The 27,746-nt window shown below is 42.2% G+C and overlaps 1 protein-coding gene across 1 annotated transcript; it reads left to right on the top strand.

Moving 5' to 3' along the window:
* Window positions 1-1,086: 1,086 nt before the first annotated feature.
* Window positions 1,087-24,274, top strand: aox6 (aldehyde oxidase 6). The gene is made up of 34 exons (XM_084922625.1): window positions 1,087-1,209; window positions 5,436-5,493; window positions 5,898-5,994; window positions 7,770-7,878; window positions 8,103-8,229; window positions 9,692-9,753; window positions 9,848-9,925; window positions 10,718-10,798; window positions 10,924-11,068; window positions 11,250-11,342; window positions 11,477-11,628; window positions 12,630-12,723; window positions 12,821-12,930; window positions 13,078-13,262; window positions 13,349-13,511; window positions 13,588-13,665; window positions 13,750-13,919; window positions 15,832-15,958; window positions 16,040-16,162; window positions 16,354-16,450; window positions 16,524-16,648; window positions 16,782-16,915; window positions 17,241-17,328; window positions 17,936-18,022; window positions 18,107-18,298; window positions 18,381-18,608; window positions 19,062-19,157; window positions 20,207-20,410; window positions 20,481-20,533; window positions 20,611-20,725; window positions 20,839-20,904; window positions 22,816-23,004; window positions 23,103-23,270; window positions 23,548-24,274. The coding sequence occupies exons 1-34, from the start codon at window positions 1,156-1,158 to the stop codon at window positions 23,596-23,598; spliced, it is 3,999 nt and encodes a 1,332-aa protein (XP_084778751.1). The 5' UTR covers window positions 1,087-1,155; the 3' UTR covers window positions 23,599-24,274.
* Window positions 24,275-27,746: the final 3,472 nt, after the last annotated feature.

Raw genomic sequence — 27,746 nt, 5'->3', positions numbered from 1 at the left:
TTTGAAAGAAGCCCATAAGCCCACCTGAAACCCAAATCATCATTTCAGAGGCACTTTTAAGACATAAATGAAGCAATGTGGCACAGGAAAGAAACATGTCTGTACAATCATTACTCACCTTCTTCTTTCCGCTTGTCCATGTTTGATTTTCCTCTGCAGCTTTTCTCTAAATGTTTTCCTTACCTCTAGCGCCCTCTTGTGGCTCTTTACCTAACACTAGGTTTTTCCCTCTCTTATCTGCTCCTCCTGAGAAACGATGACAATGTATTAACAGCAATGACTGTGCAAAAAGACCAATCTATAAATGATTAACAAAAACAGAAATAAATGTAAGGGCCAAGGATAGGTCACGAATCACCTGATGTTTATTTGCCACTGTCAGTCATTGCTGTATGGGTATAAAGATTTTCTTTTTTTTTTGTAAATCTGCTATATGTGTATCAGATTGTTTTATTAGTTTGGTGTTGGACTCATGCCCAATTCTGATACAGTTTTTTGCTGTCTCATTTTATGACCAGAGTCCAAGGCAACCCTAAGAAAATTATTGATTTACAGCCTTGTTTACTTTCCATCAGATTTCATTCATGTGTTTCATCTCTGGATGTGCAAGAGAAAGTGTTTAAAAGGTGCTCATAGTAAAAAATAAATAAATAAATAAGAAACTTAACAATTAAGGAATACTTCGGGAGTTACAAGTCAGTCCTGCAAGTTGAAACTCGATGGGTCATAAAAACACCACTTTTTGGGAATAGAAGTCAAGTCTTATTTCATTTTAAAGCATTGAGTTATTCTGTTTTAATGTTTTTTTGTTTTCCAGAAAGGAAAAAAATAAAATAAAATTTCACAACTGTTTATGCAATTCACCAATACACCCAGAAAGCTCAAAACAATGAAATTTTATTTCTAAAAAATTATTATGTCCTATTGTAAACATAAGTAATTACATGCAAATTAATTTGAGTTTAGTTCATTCGTATTAAGTTTAATTAATTGGGTTTCACGTCACTTTGAAGAGTACCAAGAGAGAGTTGCTACACAAAGAAACCAGAATAAAGCATCTTATTTTGAAAGTGTCGGCAGACGGAAGCGCTGAGGGGTACTGAGCTGCCTCCTTATAGAAGTCGTCGTCACGGCCTTTAGTTACGCACTTGAAAGATGTCTGCAGGAAAGCAAGGAGACGCTCTGTGCTTCTTTATCAACGGGAAAAAGGTAGGTTTAGAGTTAATGTTATCATAGCGACCGTTTTGTTTTCTGACAGATAAAATCTGCACAGTTAGCAATTTCCGAGGTGACTTTTTACCTCGCGCTGCTGTTAGCAAAACTCTTAATATCATTTTTAGACAAGCACAGGTGAGTTAAAGTAAAAGCAGCAGTGCTGAGTAAAACGTTTGCAAGTTGGAGTTGTAATGACCTTCACACATGTTGCGAAGTGAACAAAAATGCAGGAAGAAGAAGACATTCTTAGAAAGCTGTCATCTATATTGGTTCTGAAAAGGTAAGGTAAATTTGCAGAATAAGTGCAAGCACACACAGGACTGCGCATATTCTTACGGTTGTTGTAATAGAGAAACAAAATGGGCATTAAAAAACTGAAAGCAGGCCAAGTTCTGCAAATCAAAGAGAAAACACCTGGCTGACTCACGCTGAGCGACAGTTTCTTTGTGTACCACACCGTTCAGGACTTTATGGCTCAGGATGCTTTCACACGTGCGGTGTCAAGTCGTTTTTCCTCCTCTTGCAGTGTATTTATGCAGGTGTGAACACAGTAATCGTTAGGTGTACATTACACATGTGAGCTAAAAACGTCCCATATGCGTTGTATTCTCAATGCATGGAGGTGCTTTAGATGTGCAAAGGTCTATACGGGCTAGCAACCAGCTGTGAAAGGAACGTAAATCCTCAGTTTTCTCACAGCGCCTTCATCCTGTTCTCACTTTCGTTGCTCCTGCCCCAAAACCATCCGGCCAATGAGCTGACTCCGTGTTCTCACGTGGTTTGTAGTGACGCAATTTGGTTCGCTTGGAGGTCACTTTTGTTTTCACACAGAGAAAAAATTAACCAAAAGCTACAAGTTTACAAACCCATCACCTGATTAGGACCAGAGTAAACAAGCTACAGGTTTGAAAATGCCCTAACATACCTCAAGCTGGAAGGATGTGCAACCAAAGCACAGGTGCTCTTCAAGGTTGTGTCGAGTCCAGTTCACACTTCTTATTTAGACACGTGTGCCCAACATCCACCCATCCAACATCGGTCGTAGGTCGACTGGCAAGTAACGAGGTGGCCTGCAGAGTGGAGATCCAACATTAGAAGGCATGGTGCTCTACCAACAACCTTTACTCTGATGGTGGATTACAGGACGTCCAAGAAAAGTGGACAGGACGCCATCTTCATCAGTGGTGCTGAGGTCGAGCAGGTAACAAGCTTGGAAATCCTTGAGGATCTGACGAGGTCTCTGTAAACCGCCTGTAAGATAAAGAAGTCCCTGAATCTATTCACCTCCTGAGCAGGTCGTAACAGGTCAATACCTCTCCGACTTCTATTGTAACCACCAGTGTGGTATTGCACCTGAACAAAGGGCTCTGCAGCAGGTAGTAAAAGAAGATGACTGCATTGTTGGCACCCAGCTGCCTGCCATCACCTGAAACGCTTCATTCAGTGTTCACGTAGCATCACCTCTGACCCCACTCACCCTCACAGTAGACGTTGGACAAATGAAATGAAATTCTTTTTCTTTTTTTTTAAACACTCAAAAAGAAACAAAAAAAAAACAAAAACTAATTAGAAATTACAAAACTATAACTTCTCTGAGCTGCTGTTGGGTTGCCCATAAATTAGTAGTGCGGATTTCCTTGTGCTTGTATACTAACAATAAAGTGAATAATCTGAATAGTTTTTCACTAATGATGGCAACATTATAATGCTTTTAATGCAAGAAGTCATGTGACAGTAAAATACATCATGCTGACCCCTTATAGCTCAAAAACGAAAGCAATCTTCAGAGTGATAATTGTAGAAATATCTAAGTTAGCTTAAATGTTTAGCCTATAACTAGATTTTAATTCTACTTTTAACAAGTCGAGCTTGGTGATTAATTTTATTTAATCATAAAAATGCACGTTAATTTTTAAATGTCAAATGTAAACTTGTTGAATGTTCAGTTTCACAGTAAAGTGTCATCGGTGCAGTTCAGAGTTACTGTTGCCCCTGATTGCATCCATCCATGTTACACCTGTCTTATATATTATTGTTCTTCTTAGAGATAAAACTCTAACATAGAGCTGGGCGATAGAACGATAACGATATGTATTGCGAAATAACTTTTTCTCGATAGAAAAATGAAACTATTGCGACAGACCTCATCTCTCTCTCTTCCTCTCTTATAAAAAAATGAATAGCCAATACAAATTAAGTAGCGCAGAGCCGAACCAATCACACCCGCAGCGTCACGTCATGTAACTTGTTACGTACAGCTCAAGTGCCAAGCCGCACATGTGTATTTGTTTGGGAAGCAGCCAGCCGCCGTGCCGGCCGGGTAATGGAGGAAATGAGTGTGCTGACTAGAGAAAAATCAACCAAGAGCGTGACCGAAGGTTACCGAAGAGAACACAGATGACGGTCCCAATGCCGGAGAGATTGTCGAAAGGAAAGGCCAGAGAAGTTCCGTAGTGTGGAGGTATTTCGGCTATTTGAAGTCTGACAAAAAACAGAGTAACGCGCACTGTAAATTGTCCCGAAAGCATGTTCCCACAAAGTCTGGAAATGCAACAAACCTTTTTTATCACCTGAAGCAGTGCCACCCACTAAAGCACGCTCAATCTCTGACTGAAAGCGCTAATTCGTCATCGAAAACAACCAGGGGAATCCCTGTGAAGCAGCAACAGTCAATTGAGTCGGCTTTCTCCAGCATCTTACCATATGACAAAAAAGCTAAGAGACATAGCAACATAATGAATGCCATAGCTTACTGTCTTGCTAAAGACATGATACCAATAAACACGGTCGAAAATGAAGGATTCAAGCAGCTAATTAAGGTACTGGATCCTCGTTACCAACTCCCTGGACATAAACATTTCTCTCAGACAGCGCTTCCAAAGCAATATTATATAAGTTAGTCAATTTTGTCTCTTCTTCTGTAAAATAAACTCAAATTAATTTTTAGAATTAATGTTTTGTTTCTAAGTGGAACAGACAATTTAGTAGTCTGTTTTGTTTGTTCTATTTTGAAACTTAAATGCTTTAGCGGCTACCTTTTGTGTGGTTTGTAATATTTGCCTTTATTTTTACTCCTTCTCTCACCCCAACCGGTCGCAGCAGATGGCCGCCCCTCCCTGAGCCTGGTTCTGCCGGAGGTTTCTTCCTGTTAAAAGGGAGTTTTTCCTTCCCACTGTCGCCAAAGTGCTTGCTCATAGGGGGTCATATGATTGTTGGGTTTTTCTCTGTATCTATGAAGCGCCTTGAGGCGACTTTTGTTGTGATTTGGCGCTATATAAATAAAATTGAATTGAATTTTGCCTAAACTGAAGCCTCATTTTAAGTACATCTGCCCTGTTGAACTTATTATGGGAAATAAATATTTAAATCAAAACAAGCTGCTGATTATTTCACATTTTACTTGTGAGCAACAGCACATTTAAATCTTACATATATAGTTATTTGGCTTATATCGTGATATATATCGTTATCGCCTGAAATGAAAAAAAACATATCGTGATATGAAAAAATCTTATATCGCCCAGCTCTACTCTAACATTAAACTGACCGTCATCTAAGCTGTAGGCAGCAGAAGAAACGTGCTGTACATTCAACACACAATCTGTTTAGTGCTTGAGGTACCTTGTCACGTCTTCCACAGGCAGATGTGCAGATTACATGCCATCACTTGTTGCTTGGTTCTGATCAGATTCACTGTAACAACTGCCCTTTGTCTCCTCTCGTCCGACACAAATGGAGTTTTCTATCTCTTAACTATCACTTAGATTAGCAGGCAGTGATCCACATGTGACTTTGAACATGGTTAATAAAATATTCAAATCACACAGATTATGGAGTTTTACCAGTGGAGATTTTAGAAACGATTCGGTGTGTTCTCCTGGTGCCATATTGTCTTGGTTCTGGTGGGGTTTTTGTTTTTTAAATGCTTGAATGACTTGTAGGCTGGTGTTAAGTGGCTTAACAACCAAAAGAACATACTGGGAGTAGGTCGAAAAATGAGTGAAAAAGCGGTCAGTGTCCAAAGAAAAGCTTTGAAAGACCTTTAGAGAGCCAGGAGAAATATTGATCAAGAGTGCTTTAAAGTATTACAGGATAGTCTGGCTGCTTGGTGACAAAGTATAAAGAAATGAGAGCTGGCTCAAGACTTTTGCCCAACACTGTAGAAGCAAAATAAATGCAGATGTTAGAAGAACTAATTTTCTTTGGTCCTGTTAAAACAGGTGACGGAGAACCATGCCGACCCGGAGACGATGCTGTTGCCCTTCCTCAGGCAGAAGAGTATCCTTCAGACCAGTTTTCAGTTCACCTTCGCTGTTTAAATGTTAATACTGGTGCTGTCAGCCGCGTTAAAACGGGCTAATCCGCGTTAATCCGCGTTAATGCAGATTGGGAGGTGTAAGGGTTACTCGGCATTAACGCGTTAATGCTGTCATCACAACTAACGCGATTAACAATTAACCCATCTGGAGCGCAGACTGACTCAAAATCCCTGAAATGTCTCTGTAAACGCATTTCAGGCAGTTTGTCCGTTCTACGCTCCAGATGGGTCGAGTGTGTTTAAAAAATTTTAATTGCGTTAATCGTGATGACCGCATTAACGTGTTAACGCTGACAGCCCTAGCCAAATACCTTAGTTGTAAGCATTCGGTGGACTTGTCTTTATCCTTGACTGTTGACTTCAGTGAAATTAACTGGAACCAAGTACGGCTGCGGCGGAGGCAGCTGCGGAGCGTGCACAGTTATGGTGTCGCACTACCAACCTGCAACGAAATCCATCATGTATCCTTTATGACGTCACACCACCTGGTACTGCTGGGGTGGGGGGTTTTTTTGGGGGGGGGGGTTTGTCCCCCATTTTTGGTCATTTTGTGGCTGTCTGTGCATATTTAATGCAAATATCAAAGTTTAAGATGAACTTTAAGATTCAGACTGCTCTAAATACTCAAGTTTTTTCCTACTTTTTAATCTGCACATTGGCTTTCAGTGCTTTTAGACCTTTTAGGGTCGCATAGAGACAGGGGCTTAAATGGCTTGTTTCAGAGGATGAACTGAAGGACTCCTTGATGAGCCAGTATCAAATACATGAACTATGAATCATGCCACTGTAGAAGAGTCCATAAATATATGATAGAGGGGAAAAAAAGTGTGAGTTCTGTGCTGTCAACCAACTTCACACTGTTTATGATTAATATCTGAGCAGCTAAAAGATGCCAGTGCAGTTGAACATCTACTGCTGTCAGTGTATGTTTCACTTGGGCACAACTTCAGCCTTAGGACTGGAAAAATCAATTTTTTGGTTGGTCTCTCAGCCTCTTTAAGTGAAATTAGATTTGCAGAAAACAGGAGAGAGTGTAAGTGTTGGCTTGTAATGAGTAAGCCTGGTATGGATGACCACACTGAACTTCTGTGTTGGCCAATTGTCACTTCCCTCCCTGACAATGAAACAATACAGTCTGTTTGACTCATTCACCTTCCTGTAGCTGAGGAGGAGATAATGGGACACACACTGAGAGGAATCTGGAACAATGTTGAACAGAGATTTTAAAAATGAAGGACAAAACCAAACAGTTTAAAGCTGTCTTGTTTAGGGGATTTTTTTTTTTTTTTTGCCACAATCAGCCTTATTACACGGTCTAAAGCAGTGGTGGGGAGTTCCAGGCCTCAAGGGTCAGTGTCCTATAGGTTTTAGGTATCACCCTGAGTCAACACACCTGAATCAAATGATTAGTTCATTACCAGCTTCTGGAAAACTTCGAGACATGTTGAGGAGGTAATTTAGCCATTTGATCAAGGACGCGTCTAAAACCTGCAGGACAGCGGCCTTTGAGGCCTGGAGTTGCACCACACCAGATCTTAAAAAACAAAAAAACAAAAAAAAACAGACATGGTGAATATCATTTTGGTATTTTACTCACATTACTTGCATGCGCACATTATCTTCACTGTGGCTGAAAAATTCCCTTCGTGGCACGCACGAGGGCCGTTCCTGCATCCAGTAGGATCTCTGGATTAGTTTGGGGTTATATTCTTGAACGTTTCACCCTGCTTGTATTGTTTCACAACATGATGTCCTAGCTGTCAAAGAATCCTTCCACAAACTCTGGCTCCGGTTTTGGATCCAAAAGTTAGTTTAGCTGGAGCTTGGCTCAGCTATGTTTATGCTTAGTATCACAAACTATAATATATTTTCCAGTGATTAGTGCAGATGGTGCTGAGACAGTAGCAGGCAGAGTGGAAACACTGGTAATACTGGTCCACGTTGCATCACTTTAAAATAAAAGGTGCTGTACTTACTGCTAGTAGGTCTAACGGTAGCTGTGTGCACTGTAACAGATGAAACCCTCCCTGTGGATGCACAGTTGGGATGTTGACAGTAACATTTGGCTCGTCCTGAAGATGTGGGTTCGGGTGCTCTGTGCAGGTCTCTTCTTTGTGGAGATAGTTGTAGAGAAGAAGCTTTAGAAAACAGTACAGGTGCATGTAGTGTTGTTTTAGTGGTATTGCTGCTTAATCTGCTAATACTTGCCTTAAGTCACCTTTACTTGTACCATCAGCCATTACTCAGCCAACGCCTGCCTGCTGCCGCTCTGTCAGCTCCATGGAGCTGCGGTCACCACAGTGGAGGGCATTGGCAGCACCAAGACCAGGATCCACCCGGTGCAGGTCAGTTCCAGGGACACCCATGTTATTTATGTCATCTACGTTTATTTGGAAAGTTCCCTTTTATTCTAAATCATTCCTCCTGATGAGTTGGTTGGCTAATTCTGTGATTACATTTTAATGGCCAACTTTATTTACATGCAAACAAACTGTAAACCAAGTGGGGGGGAAAAACAACTACAAACACAAGATAAACTGTTAGGTTTGTGGTTATGATGTCCTTCCAGGAGCGAGTAGCCAAGGCTCACGGCTCCCAGTGTGGCTTCTGCACTCCGGGGATGGTGATGTCCACGTACGCTCTGCTGAGGAACAAACCGCAGCCCACCATGGATGACATCACCCAGGCTCTGGCTGGTGTGTTCACTCTCATTTGAGTTGTTTGTTTTTCTGCTGTCATAGTTTGTCACATGAAACGGTGAATAGTTGTGTTGCCCAACTTTTGCCCTTCCTGTCAGTAAAATGGTACACCTAGTCTCTCCAGTCAGCTGAACACACAGTACTTTTTTTCTTTTGAGAAGTAAATAAAGTAAATGATAAACTAGGAGAGTAACCACTCTGACTTAAAAGCATTCAGATATTCTACTTTTTTCTTGAGGGCTCTTTTGAATTTTGGAGATTATAGCTTGTAGTTAATGAAAATCAGAAATCCAGTATCAATTATGGGAATATTTATTGAGATGAATAAAAAAAAGATTTGCAGTACAGAAATATCCAGACTGTAGGAGTCAGGTAAGGCGTGTTGGCTGGCAGGTCAAGTTTATTTATAACTAACTCGGTCACACTAGCTGACTTTTGACAAATGCTGGTTGGAGAATGGGACGCCATCCCACATTGGTGTGTGATCAGCATGAGGAGGGGGTGCCAGGCTGCTATCCCTGTGTATGGGTCATCCACATGCCCCATGTGGGGCCTCAGTTGGTTTGTTTTTCTGGTTTCTTCAGGCTTAAATCATCCAGTCCAATAAATGACACCCAACAAGAGTCAAGTGCAGAACAAGCTGATTGACGGAGAAGATCTGGCAAGTTTTCCATGGGTATAATCCACCAAACACAAATACTTTTTGTGTAAAGCTTATTTATTTTTAAAAACATTTGAAGATGATTAACTAAAGGCCGGTCGAAGCGGGCACGCTCCGTTTTGCATAACTATTTTCAGTCCCGGTAGAATTGCAACCCCATAAGCTAGCGGAATAATTTTTTTGCATAAAACCGGAGGAATTGCATCTTATGCATTCAGCTTGCGCTAGGTCATGATTTCCTTCCATATATGGCTTTGCAAAAAATTGCATAAAAAGCACTTGCAGCAACAAAAACATAATATTCCAGAAACACGCTTTGCCAATCCGATCAGCTGTTCAGAACACTTCCTATGCTGGAGTAAATGTCAGAGAGAACTATCACAAGCTCTGGTGGGCCTTAAAGGCTTAAGTCTTGAGTTGCATCTGCAGGTGTTCTTGAGGCCCTCTCCTCTCCGTGAACGTGGCATTTCGGCTTCATGCCTGGACAGCAAACTAGTTACTCTTAAAAACTTGTGGTGAAAATCTGTGTCAGACCTCACTTGGACATCACAGTTAGGGAAAATGTTTTATACAGTAATATGAGAGAGGGTGGAAAATGGCACGAGAGCCTGCCTTGTGGTTGATGTATGTTCCTACCCTCATGTGTGATCTGCAGGTAGTGAACAAAGCCAGGTTGCGAAGAGTAGCTGGAGTCGCACGTCTTTTTATAATTCACGGCTTCTTGTTGGGGAAAACTTTGATATGTTTTGATGACATTTATCATCGAAGTAAAATGAACTCACTGTGGCGTTTCTTCAGGTAATCTGTGTCGGTGTACCGGATATCGACCCATTGTGGAAGGCTGCAGGACCTTCTGTCAGGTACACTCTAATTTTAGGCAATTTTTTTTCTCATTTATAGAGAGAGAAATGTGAGAACATGAGTATAAACAAATTGATACGTTGATGCCAACAGGAAGCCAACTGCTGCCAAGCCAATGGTGCTGCAAACTGCTGCCTCAATGGAGAGAAAAATGGTGATGAACCTGAGCAGGTGAACCCGAGCTTTTTTGTTTTGTTTTTTTTGGGGGGGTTTCTCTTGTTTTCCTCTCATTTTACTGATGCTGCTTTTAATGAAGCACATTCTTCTGACCTTTAACTGCTCAATCAAGCCATTAGTTTATATTTGGTGTTGCTGTTCTTTTTATGCACTGCTCTTGAACACCTGATCAACAGCGTAACAGTCAGTTAAACTTCAAGGACATCAGTGTCCATCTTTATGCTGAGGGGACCCTGATTCATCAGAGTACAGGACAAAGCCCAGCTTTGTGTGGCCAGAGTGTGTAGGCAGCTCCTGGACGAAGCACTGATTGGCCTTCACGTTCCTCAGACCAAAAGCCACGTGAGAACCTCAGAGACTTAATGAGTCAGTGCCTCAAACACTGCCACATGGAGCCACAGACAATTCAGGAGTTCAGTGATGGCCTTACCTAGGTTTCAGAGGAGATTCAAGATTCTTTGTCACATGCATAGTTATACATGTGACAAAGCATGCAGTGAAATGTATCACGACACGCTGTGCAAAAAGGGAGAGAACATTATATACATGAAGTAAAAATGCTGTATGTTCTGGTTTAGGACCCGCATGGCTTGGGGATAGAAGCTCCTCTTGAGTCTTTGTCCTTGCCTGGATGGTGCGGAACCGTCTGCCTGATTGCAGAAGTTGGAACAGATTGTTCCTGAGCCACCACAGTCTCTTCGGGAGCATGCTGAGGTTGTCAGGAGTGCATGCGGGCACACGGGGGTTAATCCGGGTTTATTTTTTTTCCTGTTTTCTCGTCTGCAGGAAAAGCCTCAGCTCTTTGACAAACTGGATCTTCTGCCATTGGATCCAACACAGGAGCTGATCTTCCCTCCAGAGCTGATTGTAAGTCATCAAAGGCAACAAGAGGAAGGTCTTTAAAATTCACACTTACATCCTGGTTTGGTGCAGGAGTATCTAAAGCTCCAGTTAAACTATTGATGCTACAGTAATGTCCCTTTTCACTACAGCTGATGGCAGATACAACAAGCCCGCAAACACTCACCTTTCATGGGGAGAGGGTCACCTGGGTGTCTCCGGTTTCTCTGGAGGAGCTGATCCAGCTCAAGGCCAAACATCCCAAAGCTCCCCTGGTCATGGGCAACACCAACATAGGTCAGCAGAAAACACCCTCTGAGGTGTTTCTAACATGATTTAAAGAGTGGAAATGGAGAAAAGATTTTTCTTTGTCATTGTTTGATCAAATTCAGGTTTCTAAACTAGATCAATTATTGGTTAGACTCCTGCTTTTATAAAGTGTAACGTTTTAACGCGCTCCATTTGCTTTGTGCTGAAGGTCCAGACATGAAGTTCAAAGGCATCCTACATCCGCTGATCATCTCTCCAACCAGAGTGAAGGAGCTGTTCGAGGTCTCTCAGACGCCACAGGGTGGGTAACCTACACCTTCAGCTGAGGCTCCAACCCTCTGTTGGTGTTCATGCACAGGCAATGAGTTTATTTTAGGGTGTGTAAGAGGTATTTAAAGGAAAGATAAGGTTGGTTAATGTGCTTCCTCTCTGCAGGCGTGTGGGTGGGAGCGGGCTGCAGTTTGTCTGAGCTTCACTCGGTCTTGGAGAAGCTGGTTCCTCAGTTCCTGGAGGAGAAGACGGAGGTGTTCAGAGCACTGAACCGGCAGCTGGGGAACCTGGGAAGTGTGCAGATCCGAAACGTCGCTGTAAGGAGAAATCGCACATGTGCCATTGATTGTTATTATTCGTGTTTTACTTCATTTCTAGATTTATTTTTCCCCCTCCTCCACATCCTGTTTCCATCGCTTAAATTAACCCTTGCTGTAGCACTAACCAGCCGCTGTGAAAGAGTCCCATTTAATTTTAATTACAAAGAGCAAGAATTAAAAGATTCATAGGATTTTGTTTTAACATCATCCTGATGCAGGATCATCAGCTGATATATCAGCTGATATTTGCTCATATTTATTTGAACATTTAATACATCTTGTTCTTTGAGATGTATTCATATTATTTGTAACTTGTACTGTGGTTTCTTGCTTATGGAACGTAGACTTAAGTTTGAATAACGTGGACTGCTGCTTTGTGGACACTGTGCATCAGTGCTGGTGCGTTCCTCTCACCACATGTTGCATTTCAGCCGAGGGCGAGCAGAAAAGGCTCATTGTTTTTGTGAAATATGAAACTCCCTGATGAAGGCTTGTGTGCAGAAGCCTGTTGGAGTTCATCCAGTTGAGCTTGACTAAAGCATGAGAATGAAGCCATTTTTAAATGATTTTTAAGCCTGTATGTACCCATCTATCTGTTTTCAATGTCACAGGGCCAACACGTAGACGACCATTCATGCTCACATTGACATCTTTAGAATCACCAGTTAACCGAACACCATGCATGCTTTTGGGGCTCTGGGAGGGAGTCGGAGTGAAACCCACACAGACTTGGGAAGGACAAGCAAACTCCATGCAGAAAGACCCCCACTGTAGATTCAAATGCAGGACCTTCTTGCCGTGAGGCGATGGTGCAAGTGTTGCTTTTGTTGCATATAAGCATTTTTTGCTGAGCTGTAGTGCTCTGCACATATTCCAGAAGGTACTTGGAGCCCGTTGCTCATTTTACAGGGCCGATCTGTAATGGCTGCAGCTGCCGTGCAACTGATTATAATCTCCTCTCTTGTTTCTGAGTACAAGTTTAATGTGTCTGCATTTAGTCTCTGGGAGGAAACATCGTGAGTGCGTACCCCAACTCGGACCTGAACCCCATTTTGGCTGCCGGCAACTGCAAAGTCAGCGTGATTTCCAGCGGTGAGTCGCCAGGACTTTTATGCTAAGTGTATTTTAAAAAAATCAAAGATGAGTGATGAATAAACAAAAAGCAACTTGAACTCTATGAATTCACCAGGAGGAAGACGAGAGGTTCCCCTGAATCAGGACTTCTTCGTGGGATTTGGGAAAGTCATCCTGCAGCCGGAGGAGATTGTCGTCTCCGTTTTCATCCCCTTTTCCAGAAAGGTACACAAACTTTATTCTTTATTTGTAAGAACATGCGTCTCCTCCACAGTGGTGACACATATTTTACTGTGTGGCTGTGAGCGTCTGTCATAGATTATGTGCTAAAGAGAAAACTATTACTAGTGCTGCACCTCGTCTCACCTGCAGGGGGAGTTTGTTCAGGCTTTACGCCACGCACCGAGGAAGGAGGCCTCCTTCGCCACCGTGACAGCCGGGATGAGGGTGATGTTCTCAGAGAGCTCCAGAGTGGTTCAGGATGTCAGTATTTACTACGGAGGGATGGGCCCGACCACAGTCAGTGCGGCCAAAACCTGCCAGGCCATCATCAGGAGGTTTCTTTGTTTTCCCCTCAATTTCCGTTCTCTACTTTACTTCATTACTTTCTCACCTTGTGCTGATTTGCTTTTCTTCCCTTCAGGCCGTGGGACGATGAGACCCTCGGCCAAGCCTACGACATCCTTCTGGAAGAGCTGGCCCTCCCTCCTTCAGCTCCAGGAGGGAAGGTGGAGTTTCGTAGGTCTCTGACTCTTAGTCTGCTCTTCAAATTCTACCTGGAGGTCCTGCACAAGCTCAAAGCAATGGTAAAAAGAGATCTACTTTAAAGAAATAGTGCAGGGTAATGTGGTAAATCCAACTGACTTAAATGTGTTTTTACAGAATGTGATTACAGACGAGGTCCCTGAGAAGATACAACCTTTACCCAGAGAGATCCAACCTGGCCTGCAGGAGTTCCAGGTTACAAAATGGCTTTCAGAATGGTTTAACTCAAAAACAGATGTGCTTTCTTCATAAACCCGACTACTTCCTCTTCCTCATCAGCCTGTCTCAAAGGACCAGAGTAACCATGATGCAGTGGGGCGTCCTATGATGCATCGGTCCGCCATCAGCCAGGCCACAGGCGAGGCTGTGTACTGCGATGACCTCCCAAAGATAGAGGGCGAGCTCTTCCTCATGGTGGTCACCAGCTCCCGACCACACGCTAAGATCACGTAAGCACCAAATGGTAACGCCAACAAGGAAAAGCCAAAAACTGCAGTTCCTCTAATGGCCACAGGAGGTGTATTGTCCACGATCACAAGTAATTATGGTCCCTTCACACAGGCAGCACTAAAAAGCAGATTCTTCTGTTGTTTGCACTGCATAATAGGTTTCCTGCTGTGTCTTGCAGGACTTCCACAGGGCTGTGGAGTGACATACATTTGCGCGAACAATAGAAATGCAAAATAATGGATGCATACAGGAAACATGAAGACCATGATCAGCTGTAGGAAGTGACAGGAAAGGCAGAGCAATGCAGCCAGATGGACACAGATTTGCTTAACCTTTAAAATGTTAGCCTTAAAACATGGCTTCCACGTCAGCAATGCGAAGCTATCTAAAAACCTGTATTCTATCCAAAGACCACCAGATGGCGATAGCTGAGCGATGACCTCTAGGTTTTGGCGTGCGTGCGTGTCCTGCTCATGCTTTGTTTCCAAAGACAGATGGTGTCGCTGACAAAAAGACAGGCAGCAGATCTGGCGATGTTAACACTTTCATTGGGAGTCACTGAGATTACAAGTCAGTGCATCAGGGGGCCAGATGATGCTTTGCACATGTGCAGAGGAGGGATGGTGGATATACTGGACAAGAGATGTTAAAGAAAATCATGCCTGTGCAGTTATGAAGGAGTAAAGTTATATTTTGTATCTGGCTGTAAAGATGTTTAATTCTGCTGTAAAGTCAGACATTTTAACATGGGACTCTATGGCGACTGACTCATGCTTGGAGTCCGCCTCAAGTGGTCACTAGAGGAACTGCAGTGTTTGGCGCATTATTGTTGGTTTCACTTTTGCAATCAACATTAGGGTTGGGCGATATGTAAAAAATTTTCCAACCGGCAATTGTCAGTCCAACAATCGTGGGCGATATGTTCGCGTATGCGCTGACTTTTTGATGGGCGGAGCAATGTAATCATGCACGGTCTGATTTGGGTGTTTACAACACAGAAGAAGTCCAAACATGGACAAACTACTTAACCCCCCCCCCCCAAAAAAAAAAATAACCAAAAAAGAAAATAAACACAAACGCTATCAGCCTTAACGCGGTCGTCACATAAGCACGGTCGTCACGATTAAAAAATTTTAATGCTCTCAACCCATCTGGAGTGCAGAATGAAATTTCGACAAACTCCCGAAATGCGTTGACGGAGACATTTCAGTGATTTTGAGTCAGTCTGCGCTCCAGCTGGGTTAATTGTTAATCGCATCAAGTCGTGTTAATTCGTGATGATGGCACGTTAATGTTGACAGCACTTTAAAAAAAAAAAAAAAAAAAAAAAAAAAGTGGTGTTTTTGTTTGTTTTTTTTGGGTTGGGCTTTAAACCAGATGAAAAAGGATGTAATCAAAGCGGTGTGCTGCTTGTGCAGACGTATAGTGCAAGCAAAGCACTCAGACACGACTAACTTACATGAGTATGTACGTGTCCACCATCCGGCTGAGTATGCTTGGCTATCACCAGCTTCTGCAGCTCCATCAACAAGCATTTGGGCGCACTCTGAAGAGGGTGCAGTGGCTCGCAGTTGAGAGAGGGTGCTTTTAAAAAAAAATACGCTTTTTTTTTTTTTTTGTTGGGGGGGGGGGTCTGTCAACTGCTACTATTAGCTCCATCATTCTTAGCAAACTCACTCATGGGCAAATAAATAAATCACCCTGGTAAACTTCTCAAACACGACTAACTTGCATGAGCGTTTGGACTATATGTTCATCCAATCGCCCCACCCTAGTCAACATAGACAAACTGCACTAAGGAGCTTTTGAATTTAATTATCTTTAAATAACGAGGCTTGGTGCATTTACATTAGAAAAAGAGGCTCTTTCTGGTGTTTTCATGCTGATATTTTGATGTCTGCTGTGTGACAGAGGGCTGGATGTGAGCGAAGCCCTACAGCTTCCCGGTGTTGTCGACGTCATCACAACCAAAGACATTCCCGGGAAGAAAGTCCGCACATTTTGCGGCTATAATGAGGAGCTGCTTGCCGAGAGCGAGGTAGAGCCTTCTGCACACCCGCTGCTCTTCACTCACATTTAAACACTAATGGGGAAATTACGACACTCACCATATCTGCAGGTGTCGTGCATCGGTCAGATGATATGTGCGGTGGTCGCCGACACGAAGGCGCACGCCAAACGAGGAGCAGCAGCTGTAAAGATCAGCTACGAAGACCTGCCCGACCCCATTTTCACCATCGAGGTTTGACTTTTTACCCTTTGAGCATCTGCATCATGGGGAATACTATAGTTTGAGTAGTAAAACTGTTTCTGTTCCTTTACATCACAAGCATTGATACTCGGGGTGTTTTGCTGTTTTTTTTGATAATTCACTGGAGAAAATGCTAAAAGTGCAGATGGGTAAACTTCTCAACGTCACACCTTTTGTGACAGGAAGCCGTCGAGAAGTCATCTTACTTTGAACCACGACGGTTGCTTCAGAGGGGAGATGTGACTGAAGCCTTTAAAACTGTCGACAAGGTTTATGAAGGTAAAAGTTGTTTGAGAACCACCGGAAGAAACGTCTGCTTTTTCTTTTTAAACTCTGCATGTTTTCTCCTCAGGGGAGATTCGAATTGGAGGCCAGGAGCATTTCTACATGGAGACGCAGAGCATGCTAGTGGTTCCCGTCGGCGAGGAGATGGAGTTCAACGTTTACATCTCCACTCAGTGGCCAACTTTGATTCAGGTAAATGGAGCAGGTGTGTGTCAGTGAACCTGAGAGTTACTCAGTGAGTAATGGCTCACCAGTGCTCACATGTTGACATGTTGAACATAAAAGACAAGTCAGAGCTGCAGGTGGGTTGGATCTCTCTGTGCAGGATGCTGTTGCCGAGACGTTGAACATCTCATCCAACAGAGTCACTTGTCATGTCAAAAGAGTGGGCGGAGCCTTTGGAGGGAAGGTCACCAGAACCTCCGTTTTGGCTTCTATCACCTCGGTGGCTGCTTGGAAGTGAGTCCAAAGGATTAGCAAGTCTTTCACACAGGCTGGTCGGTAACCTCCAGGCCACAAATATCTGACAGAGGCCGTTCACTTTCAAAGTAAAAGGTCTACGTTACCAAAGCAATTGCAAGTAGGTTTTTGTTTCAGCACCATCTCTGTAGCCACTGGCCAACTAGTGGGGAATACAACAATTTCCTTAGCAGCTGGCTGTTGCTAAGGGTCGCTTACCTTCATTCTCTGAGCCTGTGTTACTGAGGCCTGAATAGACATTAATAAAGAAAAAGAAGCTGGAAAGTTCTTACATTTTGTTTTCTTTTATTATAACTGTTTAAAGGACCAATCGTGCCGTCCGCTGTGTCCTGGAGCGCGGCGAGGACATGCTCATTACAGGAGGCCGACATCCTACCCTGGGAAAATATAAGGTACAACCAAGCGCACAGGATATACCTTCTAATTTTTTAGGTGTTGCCCACTGTTTTGATTTTATTTTATTTATTTATTTTTTTAAGAAAATTACTTTTGAATTTCAAATATAGTTGGTATCGTTATTTATTGGTTAGGATTCTGAGTGTTTTGTGTGAGGGGAGCCTTCCAGCGGTTTAATTACTCAAACATTGTGAGAAACAGTGTGATGTAGGACAGAACCAAGGTGCAGCAGAGTCTGCAGAGAGGTTTGTGTTTGTCTCTCAGCTGTAAAGGCTGATGTGGTATTGTCTGCACTCTACCGAGCAGGCGTGAAACGTGGATGCCTAAGTTTGTGACTCCAGTAACTCAAAGAAGCGATGTAGGAGTTTTAAATCAATACCATAGGTGTATCTACTAGGAGGTTGAGAGGTAGCTCCAGTATTTTTTTGTAAAGAGTTGTCTTACATTTCTTACTTTCTTGGTGGTTTACAAATGTGGGCTTTAAAGGATTTCATCTTCAGTTTTGAAAGGTTGTGACCAAAAGATCTTTAAACTTTTTCGTTTTAAAGGCGTTGTTGACTTGTGTTCGTCATCATCCTGAGAGTTGACTGCCGTTTGTTTCAGGTGGGTTTCATGAATGATGGGAAGATTGTTGCTGCAGATTTCCAGTTCTTTGCCAACAGTGGCAACACTGCAGATGAGTCTCCATTGGTAAGTGGAAAAAGGAAAGGCTACTGGAGATAAATGTAAGTGAAACGCCAAAGAACGTAAGAGTGGATTTTGTGGTGTTTGCAGGTTGCTGAGAAGATGGTCCTCCACGTGGACACCGCGTACAACATCCCCAATCTGCGAGGTCGCGGCACCGCATGCAAGACCAACCTGCCATCAAACACTGCCTTCAGGGGCTTTGGGGTGCCTCAGGGCCTGCTGATCGTGGAGAACATGATCAACGACGTTGCCATGGTGTTGGGATGCCCCGCCGACAAGGTTCCGCTCCATCCTCTCCTGCCACAAGCTCGACCGGGTTTACAAAACAGCATCTAATTAAATGTTTAAAATCCTTCATCAGATTCGGGAGATGAACATGTACAGGGGCCCTTCGACCACCCACTACAAGTTTGAGTTCAACCCCGAGAACTTGCTGCGCTGCTGGGAAGGGTGCAAGCGCCGGTCTGACTACAGTGACCGCCGTGGCGCCATCGAGCAGTTTAACGAGCAGAACCGCTGGAAGAAGAGGGGGATTTCCATCATCCCCATCAAATACGGCATCGCCTTTTCAGATGGCTTCCTTAATCAGGTCTGTGATCTTATTCTGTCCCCGCAGGCTTGGAGTATGTAAACTGTTTCCAGAGTTTTGTGCTCATGTTCACAAGTTTTTGCTGATGTGAAAGTCAGCAAAAATTTTGCCTTCATTGTTGACGCCATACAAAAAGAAGCCATATCTAGTAATAGATCATGCAAAAGGGCATGGAGAGAGCTGTACAACACTGCATGACACCCTGTGATGTCACAATGACTCCATGAAGTCTTGCTGAATGACACGCTGCAAGAATATATCTTAGATTTTAACAGCTTACAGAAGCCAAAGAGCCAATTCTGCTCAAGTCCTGTGGGTAAAGACAAGAGCCTGTTTCAGGGTCTTTGTGTTTTTTCTTTGTAGTTGTTACTGCTGTGGCTGCGCAACTGCAGGTTGCATGCAGTCAGCTCAGTAGCTGCTTGCTTCTGTTTAGTTCAGTTTTGTTTGTGGCAGGCTGCAGCTTTGGTCCACATCTACAAAGACGGTTCGGTTCTGGTGAGTCACGGTGGGACGGAGATGGGTCAGGGAGTCCACACGAAAATGCAGCAGGTACTGTGTGAAGCACCTCACTGGAAACAACAAAAAATGTTTATATAACAACTGGAAAAAAAAAAAATACACTCCAAAAGGTTAACTTAAATTAATTAGTGTTAATGTATGCATGTAAAAATCTTATAAATATAATAAGAAACACATGTTGAGCTATATAAATGTACAATGTAAATATACAATTGTCAAATTTAGAATGTATAAATGGAGTACATGGTGAAAAAAATAGCACGTCGGGATGTATAAATTAGGAATATGTTAAAAATAGTTAAATATTAAAATCATTTTGTGCATCAAAATCAAGAAATAAGCATAAAAAGACTTAAAGAATCACACAATAAATGCGTTTATTTTAATGCTATTTAAAAGATAAGAAGACAATTGTTGGGTGGATTAAAAAAACAACAGCTTAACTGTATTGCTGCATATTACATTAGAGCCTTCCAGTTTAATGTTAAACACCATTATATTTGGATAATCTGCGTGAGATAACTGTAGCACTGAAAACACGTGAAGGCAGCACACTGGTGAAGCAGTAGACACGATTTTTATTTTTACCTGCTTACAAAGGTTTACCTCCCGTTATGCTCGCTTCCACCATCGTTTTGCCACAAATGCAAAAAGGGCACCAATTTTAATTTATCCGCCACTGAAAATAGTTCCCGAGAGTTGCACTGTTTGAGGTGCAAATTTCACCGGCCAGGTCTCACCACAGGACATCTGTGGCTGCAATGAGCAGGGATTTTTTTTTTTTTTTTTTTTTTTTTCCCCCTCCATAGCCAAGAGGTGTTAATTATTAGCTTATGTATCAGAAATGTTCAGTAAACTATTTTTGGTTTTTTGGGGGGGGTTTTTTGGTTGTAGTTTTGAGACATTTGCAGATATTGACGTTAAGAGGATGAACATTAAAAATACTGTAAAGTTTGTGTCCCTGCTGTTTTTGTTTTGTTGGTCTGTCTTTGGCCAGATTTGTGCTTCAGTATTATTACAAAAAAGCAGAAAAACACCAGATTTATGCCTTTCGGGGTCTGGCTTTTTCTGTTTGTTAGATTGCGAGCCGGGAGCTTCACATCCCGCCCTCAAAGATCTACATCAGTGAAACCAGCACCAACACCGTTCCCAACACCTGCCCATCTGCTGCGTCCTTTGGTACCGATGCTAACGGCATGGCGGTCAAAGATGCCTGCCAGATTCTGTACCAGCGACTGGAGCCAATCAGAAAGAAGAACCCCAAAGGAACCTGGGAGAGCTGGGTACGAAAATCCTTGAATGATGTTGTTAGATTTGGAGCATTTAAATAACATAACTTTTCTTTGAACGCAGGCCAATAAAGCATTTATGGAGAAGATCAGTTTGTCAGCGACTGGATTTTACAAGTATGATAGAAATCTCCCCCCACACCCATAATGGCTGAAGTAGCAGTAAGTGACTGTATCTTTCTGTTTGTCCTCAGAGGTCCTGACCTTTACGTCGACTGGGACAAGATGGAGGGCCAGCCTTATGCTTACTACACCTACGGAGTGAGCTGCTCCGAGGTGGAGCTGGATTGCCTCACCGGAGAATACAGGGTCTGTCTGAACGGTCTCGACTCTGAATGCCACTTGCTGCAAACAGAAGGAATATTTCCAGAAAATAAAGGAATCCTTTTTTGGTTTTCTTTTCATGTTTGTGCTTCTTGCAGACGTTGAGGACTGACATTGTAGTGGATATCGGCAAAAGTGTGAACCCATCTGTGGACATGGGCCAGGTCAGACCTACGGCCATCTTACATCTTTGCATGACTGCCTGGCGGCAGTTTCAGTGTCATTAACCAACACAATGTAAACAGCATGTACAGTGTAAAAGACTGGAGCCAGACTTTGTGTTCTTGAGAAATAGTTCTCTGGGCTTTCTGAAGGTCTGCCAGTGCAGTAAAATCATACCTGCATAGAAAAACACACAGTGGAACACTATCAGTCATGGATCGGCCTCCCCAGAGCCCGGACCTCAACATTATTGAAGCAGTGTGGGATCATGTTGACAGAGAACAGAACAAAAGGCAGAAACATCCGAAGAAGAGTTTTGAATGTCCTTCAAGAAGCCTGCAGAACTATTCCTGAAGACTACTTAAAGACTAGGGCTGGGTATCGTCACTGATTTCTAGAATCGATTCGATCCACGATTCGATTCAATTTGATTTGATTTAAATCTGGGAAATTTTGCCTCAGACAGTCAGAAATATTATAATTCAGATCAGTACATTTACATATTTTTGTATCTATAAAAAGGAAGCTGACACTTTCCAGACTTTATCAAAGGTGTGAGCATCACAGCAGATGCCTTTGTGTCAAAGTAGCTGAAGATAAAACACAGAAAAACATGAAGGTGATTTTCCTGGCCTGGGATTTTATAAAAATATTCTGCAGTACATCAAAAACGAAAGAAGACCATTAATCAGCATATGAACATTACCTCTGAAGTTACAGAGGTTTTATTAGAGACACGGCTAAGCGTTTTGCATTTTGCATAATTTTAAAAAGTTAAAATTTTTGCATGAAGTGTGTGTGTGTGTGTGTGTGTGTGTGTGTGTGTGTGTGTGTGTGTGTGTGTGTGTTTTTTTTTTTTTTGTTTTTTTTTTTATTGTGGTGGAAGCAAAACAGCAAAAGTAAGAGGGAGTCCATGACGATGTTTATGTGAAGCTGAGTTTGGATCTTCTTTTGCTGTTGGTTTGGTCAGTATTGTTTGGAGAGAGATAAAACTAACAGCTTTAGAATCAGCGCAAAAAGGGCGTAAACACACAGCGCGGACCCGCCGAAACATCAGAATCAGCGAGCTGTTGGCTTTCAGCCCTGACCGTGTCCGTGCCGTCGGGTGAGAAAAGCGACATCTCACTGACTCTGATCCGCGGGTCGCACTTTGTGTTTACGTCTTTGTGCAGAAGCCGTGTACCTGCTCTCATTTACTGTTTTAAATGTTTGGTGGTTGTCAAAATTTTGTGACGTTTCACCTGAGATTCTGGAATTTTGGGCAAAATACATTTATATAAAAAAATTGATTCAGGATTTTAATGAATTGATATCATGTTATCCAAGCCAGAATCGATGAATCGATTATTAAAACCCACTCCTATTAAAGACATGACAAAGCTAAGAGTTCAGACTGTGCTGAAGAATAAAGGTGGTCACACCAAATAAGTAATTCAGTTCAAATTATTATATAGTGCCAAATCAGAACAGCAATCCCCTCAAGGTGCTTTATATTGTAAGATAAAGACCCTACAATAATGCATTGAAACCCTCAGCAATCAAACAACCCACTATGGGTAAGCACTTGGTGTAAATGGAAAAGAAAAGCTTTTTAACAGGGAGAAAACTCTGGCAGAACCAGGTTCATGGAGGGCTGTCTGCAACCAAACCTTGGCAATATTAATCATTTAAAAAGGGGGAACCAGAGGTCCAGAGCCAAAAGTTACCTGAGCTGACCTTCAGGTTTGTTAGAACTGTTCAAACCCCCCCAATTGATATGTATACTCAAGCCCGTTTCCACGGTTCAGTAAGTGGCTGCACCCATTTCACCCAGTGTTTTTAAAACCTGAACAGCTGAATTTAGTTAAGTAAAAAACAACTTTTAGCAGAGAGTAGTAATTAACGTCTCTCCTTGATTTCTTCCCTTCTCTCAGATTGAGGGAGCGTTCATGCAGGGTTTGGGTCTCTACACTCTGGAGGAGCTGAAGTTTTCTCCCTTCGGGCTGCTGTACACTCGAGGACCGTCTCAGTACAAGATCCCGGCGGTCTGCGACGTGCCACTCCAGTTTAACGTCTACCTGCTGCCCGACTCTGACAACCCCTACGCCATCTACTCTTCAAAGGTCAGACACAAGGAGGAAGATTACTTCCAAACACCTCAGTCTTTTAGTTTTCTATCGTACTTGGTGTGTTGCGTTGCTGATGTTCGTCTCCTGTGCAGGGTATTGGAGAACCCACCCTCTTCTTGGGCAGTTCGGTGTTCTTCGCCATCAAAGACGCCGTGGCTGCTGCTCGCTCCGATTCTGGTTTGAAGGGACCCTTTTCTCTAAACTCCCCTGCAACACCAGAGAGGGCCTGCTTAGCCTCTGCCTCCCCATTCACTCAGAAGGTAACTATACATGTCAGCTACACAATCTGGAGTTCGCCTAAACAGGACAGTTTGTAAACTTCAGGTCCTGTAACTGTAAATTTATGCTTACAGACAGGAAAGGTCGAGGAGTTCAGCTGTCACATAAATTTTAAGCACATTCTGCTCATATTAATGAGAGAGGCCACCGTGAGTGATGGCAGGAAGCTCATACCTGTGGGAATGCTGTTAGATGGTGTGCAGAACTGTTTTGAACACCAAAACTTTACACATTAATTCCTATTCTTTTTGTTTCCAGGTTCCAGCCAGCAAACCAGGGTCTTTCAAGCCGTGGGCCTTGGACATCTGAGACTGAATCAAACTAAAGATTTTAAACTAATCATTTTTAGCTAATATCAGGTGAAATTCACTTAGAGTAGCAAAAAATACCAGCCGCGGGGCAAAGGTGCTTTTAATCCACTTCAGTGTTTAACAGCTTTGCAGATTTTATTGTATCATTGAATTTAAGATTTCAAAAGCTAATCACAAATCACTGAGATGCACACGTCACACCTACCCACTGAGTCAAATACACACGGTTAACGCTGTTGTGCAGTCAAGTTTCCTTTGATTTAAGACTGCATGTTTCACTTGTTGCACAGAAACTGTCACAGAGTCCGATGATCATTTCTCTTTTTTCTTTTTTTTTTTTTTTTTTTGTGGTGGTCCACCACATGCACAGTACAGTTAGTTTTTAATCTTTTATAAATATCTTTTTTTTTTTAGTTATTCTGTTACCAAATGTAACCAGAATTGTGGCCACCCGAGTGGGTTTCAGCCCACAGACGTGTTACTCATTTTTATTAATTTTAAACACAAAGAATCAACATAGTGATTGAATTAGATTTATTCTGTGTTATGGGAAATGTGAGACGATCTTCCACTTGGTCTTTGGTTTTGTCTGAAGGCATTAATTTGTTTTGTGCTTGAATGCTTGATTTAGAAGGGAAAACATAAATTATGTTTAATAAAGCAATGAAAATCCACCTTTTGTGTCTGTAAAACTAAGGATAAACTCAAAGTCACTTCAGAGACTAAGGCCATGCTGACTGGTACATGAGGATGATCACACCACAAGGATGATCTTCACTGGCTACAGCTGGTGTGCTGCTCATTAAAAGAAATGCCTAATCAGCCACTCATATGGCAGCAACTCTGCATGTTTAGGGACGTAGATGTGGTCAAGACAACCTGCTGGACTCCAAACAGAGCAGCAGAATGGTAGAAAAAATGTGATATAAGTGGCTTTGACTGTGCTGTGGTGGTTCTGCATATTTGAGCAGCTGCTGCTCTGTTCTTCCACACAACCATTGTAAACCTATCATAAATACAAATACTTTTTTTTCCTTTTTCTTTTTTAAATTCTGCCATATTTGCCTATAACTAAAATATTTCTGTATATCAGGCAAATAACAAACTGAAGTCATGTTATATTACTAAAGTTTACCTGGCACAGTGTGAGAAATTAGTGAAGCACAACATTCAACCTCTGAGAAAATTATTTTCTTTAGGAATGGAGGTAAATGACTGTAATTTGGCATCTTATTAGTTTTGTAAAAGTAAATTTTAAAAAAAATTTTTTAGGGTGAAGTATTTCAATTAAAGAGCTTACAGAATGACATTTGTAATGGATTACTGGATTATTTGAAGGCAAAACTTTTATGTAACACACAGACACTCGTGATTTATCATAACAATACAACTTTTTTTTTTTTTTAGTCTTTGGCTAAAACTTAATTAGAAAAGCAGAATTTTTATATATACAGGGAGTGCAGAATTATTAGGCAAGTTGTATTTTTGAAGAATAATTTTATTATTGAACAACAACCATGTTCTCAATGAACCCAAAAAACTCATTAATATCAAAGCTGAATGTTTTTGGAAGTAGTTTTTAGTTTGTTTTTAGTTTTAGCTATTTTAGGTTATATCTGTGTGTGCAGGTGACTATTACTGTGCATAATTATTAGGCAACTTAACAAAAAACAAATATATACCCATTTCAATTATTTATTTTTACCAGTGACACCAATATAACATCTCCACATTCACAAACAAAACAAAAACAAATCAGCGACCAATATAGCCACCTTTCTTTGCAAGGACACTCAAAAGCCTGCCATCCATGGCTTCTGTCAGTGTTTTAATCTGTTCACCATCAACATTGCGTGCAGCAGCAACCACAGCCTCCCAGACACTGTTCAGAGAGGTGTACTGTTTTCCCTCCTTGTAAATCTCACATTTGATGATGGACCACAGGTTCTCAATGGGGTTCAGATCAGGTGAACAAGGTGGCCATGTCATTAGTTTTTTTTTTCTTTTATACCCTTTCTTGCCAGCCACGCTGTGGAGTACTTGGACGCGTGTGATGGAGCATTGTCCTGCATGAAAATCATGTTTTTCTTGAAGGATGCAGACTTCTTCCTGTACCACTGCTTGAAGGTGTCTTCCAGAAACTGGCAGTAGGACTGGGAGTTGAGCTTGACTCCATCCTCAACCCGAAAAGGCCCCACAAGCTCATCTTTGATGATACCAGCCCAAACCAGTACTCCACCTCCACCTTGCTGGCGTCTGAGTCGGACTGGAGCTCTCTGCCCTTTACCAATCCAGCCACGGGCCCATCCATCTGGCCCATCAAGACTCACTCTCGTTTCATCAGTCCATAAAACCTTAGAAAAATCAGTCTTGCGATATTTCTTGGCCCAGTCTTGACGTTTCAGCTTGTGTGTCTTGTTCAGTGGTGGTCGTCTTTCAGCCTTTCTTACCTTGGCCATGTCTGAGTATTGCACACCTTGTGCTTTTGGGCACTCCAGTGATGTTGCAGCTCTGAAATATGGCCAAACTGGTGGCAAGCTGCACGCTTGACTTTTCTCAGTTCATGGGCAGTTATTTTGCGCCTTGGTTTTTCCACACGCTTCTTGCGACCCTGTTGACTATTTTGAATGAAACGCTTGATTGTTCGATGATCACGCTTCAGAAGCTTTGCAATTTTGAGACTGCTGCATCCCTCTGCAAGATATCTCACTATTTTTGACTTTTCTGAGCCTGTCAAGTCCTTCTTTTGACCCATTTTGCCAAAGGAAAGGAAGTTGCCTAATAATTATGCACACCTGATATAGGGTGTTGATGTCATTAGACCACACCCCTTCTCATTACAGAGATGCACATCACCTAATATGCTTAATTGGTAGTAGGCTTTCGAGCCTATACAGCTTGGAGTAAGACAACATGCATGAAGAGGATGAAGTGGACAAAATACTCATTTGCCTAATAATTCTGCACTCCCTGTATGTATACGTATACATATATACACACATATATTAGGGGTGCAACGATACACAAAATTCACGGTTCGGTTCGATACTTTGGTGTCACGGTTCGAAATTTTTTCGATACAAAAAAATGTTCATGCCTTTTTAATTTGTCATTTATTAAATTTTCACGGCACATTCCGCACCACGTCTCTGTGCGTTCATCATTTGTTTGAAGCCAGCTCACCTCCTGCAACTACTTTTCCGAGAATACGTGCTTCTTTTGTGGTTCGGACTCCTTCTGACATTTCTTTGGAGGTGGAGGAACATCACAGTAATTGCTTAAAGGAGCTTCTTTGACATCTTTAAGAGTTCTAAACAAATGTCTGTCCTCCTCCTGAAAATCTTATGTACGCAAACACGCGTTGCAACTTCTTATCTTGTGCCCGTTTTTTATTTTGACAGCGAATGCGCACCTGCGGACCACTTATGTGCAGCCCTGGTTATTTAGCTCGTCATATTGCAGCCACAGAAATTCTTTTGTCCATGAAACCATAAAGCTGCACTTTCTTTTTGCCTTATAGTCTGATTTGTCATAACTTTTCCGTTTTGTGGTAAGCTTTTCTTTGGCTGTCACTTCTTCACCCTGACCTGTCTTATTTGGCTCAGCAGAACTAAAATATATATCCTGCTGCTTTTACACACGCACTCACATAACGCTCAGCGATTCTCTGCGCGATCAACCTCTCACATGTTTAAGCTTGCTGCGGGAGATTTCACTTGTCATGTTTGCATAGTAAGCTAACGATTGATAAGACGATGTCAGAGGAATTGGTGCGCAAATTATCATCACTCACCAATCAGTGCTGTCGCTCTCTATACACAGTTCGCGCGATTGCAAAGTGAAAGCAAAAAACAAGCGCAAATTCAAACGGGATTTCAATATGTCACATGTTGACAGTGGCTCACCGATGCCAATGACATAATTACCCAGCTACATTTCCGAAAGAATGCAAAAGCATTGACATATATTTTTCCTTCCTACGATAGGCCGACGGGCAGGGCAGAGATAGATTTTGGTAGCCCGACTGGAAAAATCGGGCTAGCGATTTTGCGAGCCCTGTATCTGATTGAGGAATCACTCATCTTTGGAAAAGAGTTTATTACAGAGAAATGGCTTTTTCCAAAATAAAAGCTATACTATACGCTT

This window comes from Perissodus microlepis, chromosome 23 (genome assembly GCF_051167445.1).
Source record: "Perissodus microlepis isolate ML-2025 ecotype Zambia chromosome 23, ASM5116744v1, whole genome shotgun sequence".
In the NCBI taxonomy this organism is placed as follows: Eukaryota; Metazoa; Chordata; class Actinopteri; order Cichliformes; family Cichlidae; genus Perissodus; species Perissodus microlepis.
Note: the sequence above shows the minus strand (reverse complement) of the source record. Positions and strands in the feature narration are given on the sequence as shown.

Coding starts and splice junctions, on each gene's coding strand:
- aox6 (XM_084922625.1), top strand. CDS start 1,156: ATGTCTGCAGGAAAGCAAGGAGACGCTCTGTGCTTCTTTATCAACGGG. Junction 10,799..10,923: donor TCTTCCCTCCAGAGCTGATT/GTAAGTCATCAA, acceptor TTTTCACTACAG/CTGATGGCAGATACAACAAG. Junction 12,931..13,077: donor TCATCCCCTTTTCCAGAAAG/GTACACAAACTT, acceptor TCTCACCTGCAG/GGGGAGTTTGTTCAGGCTTT.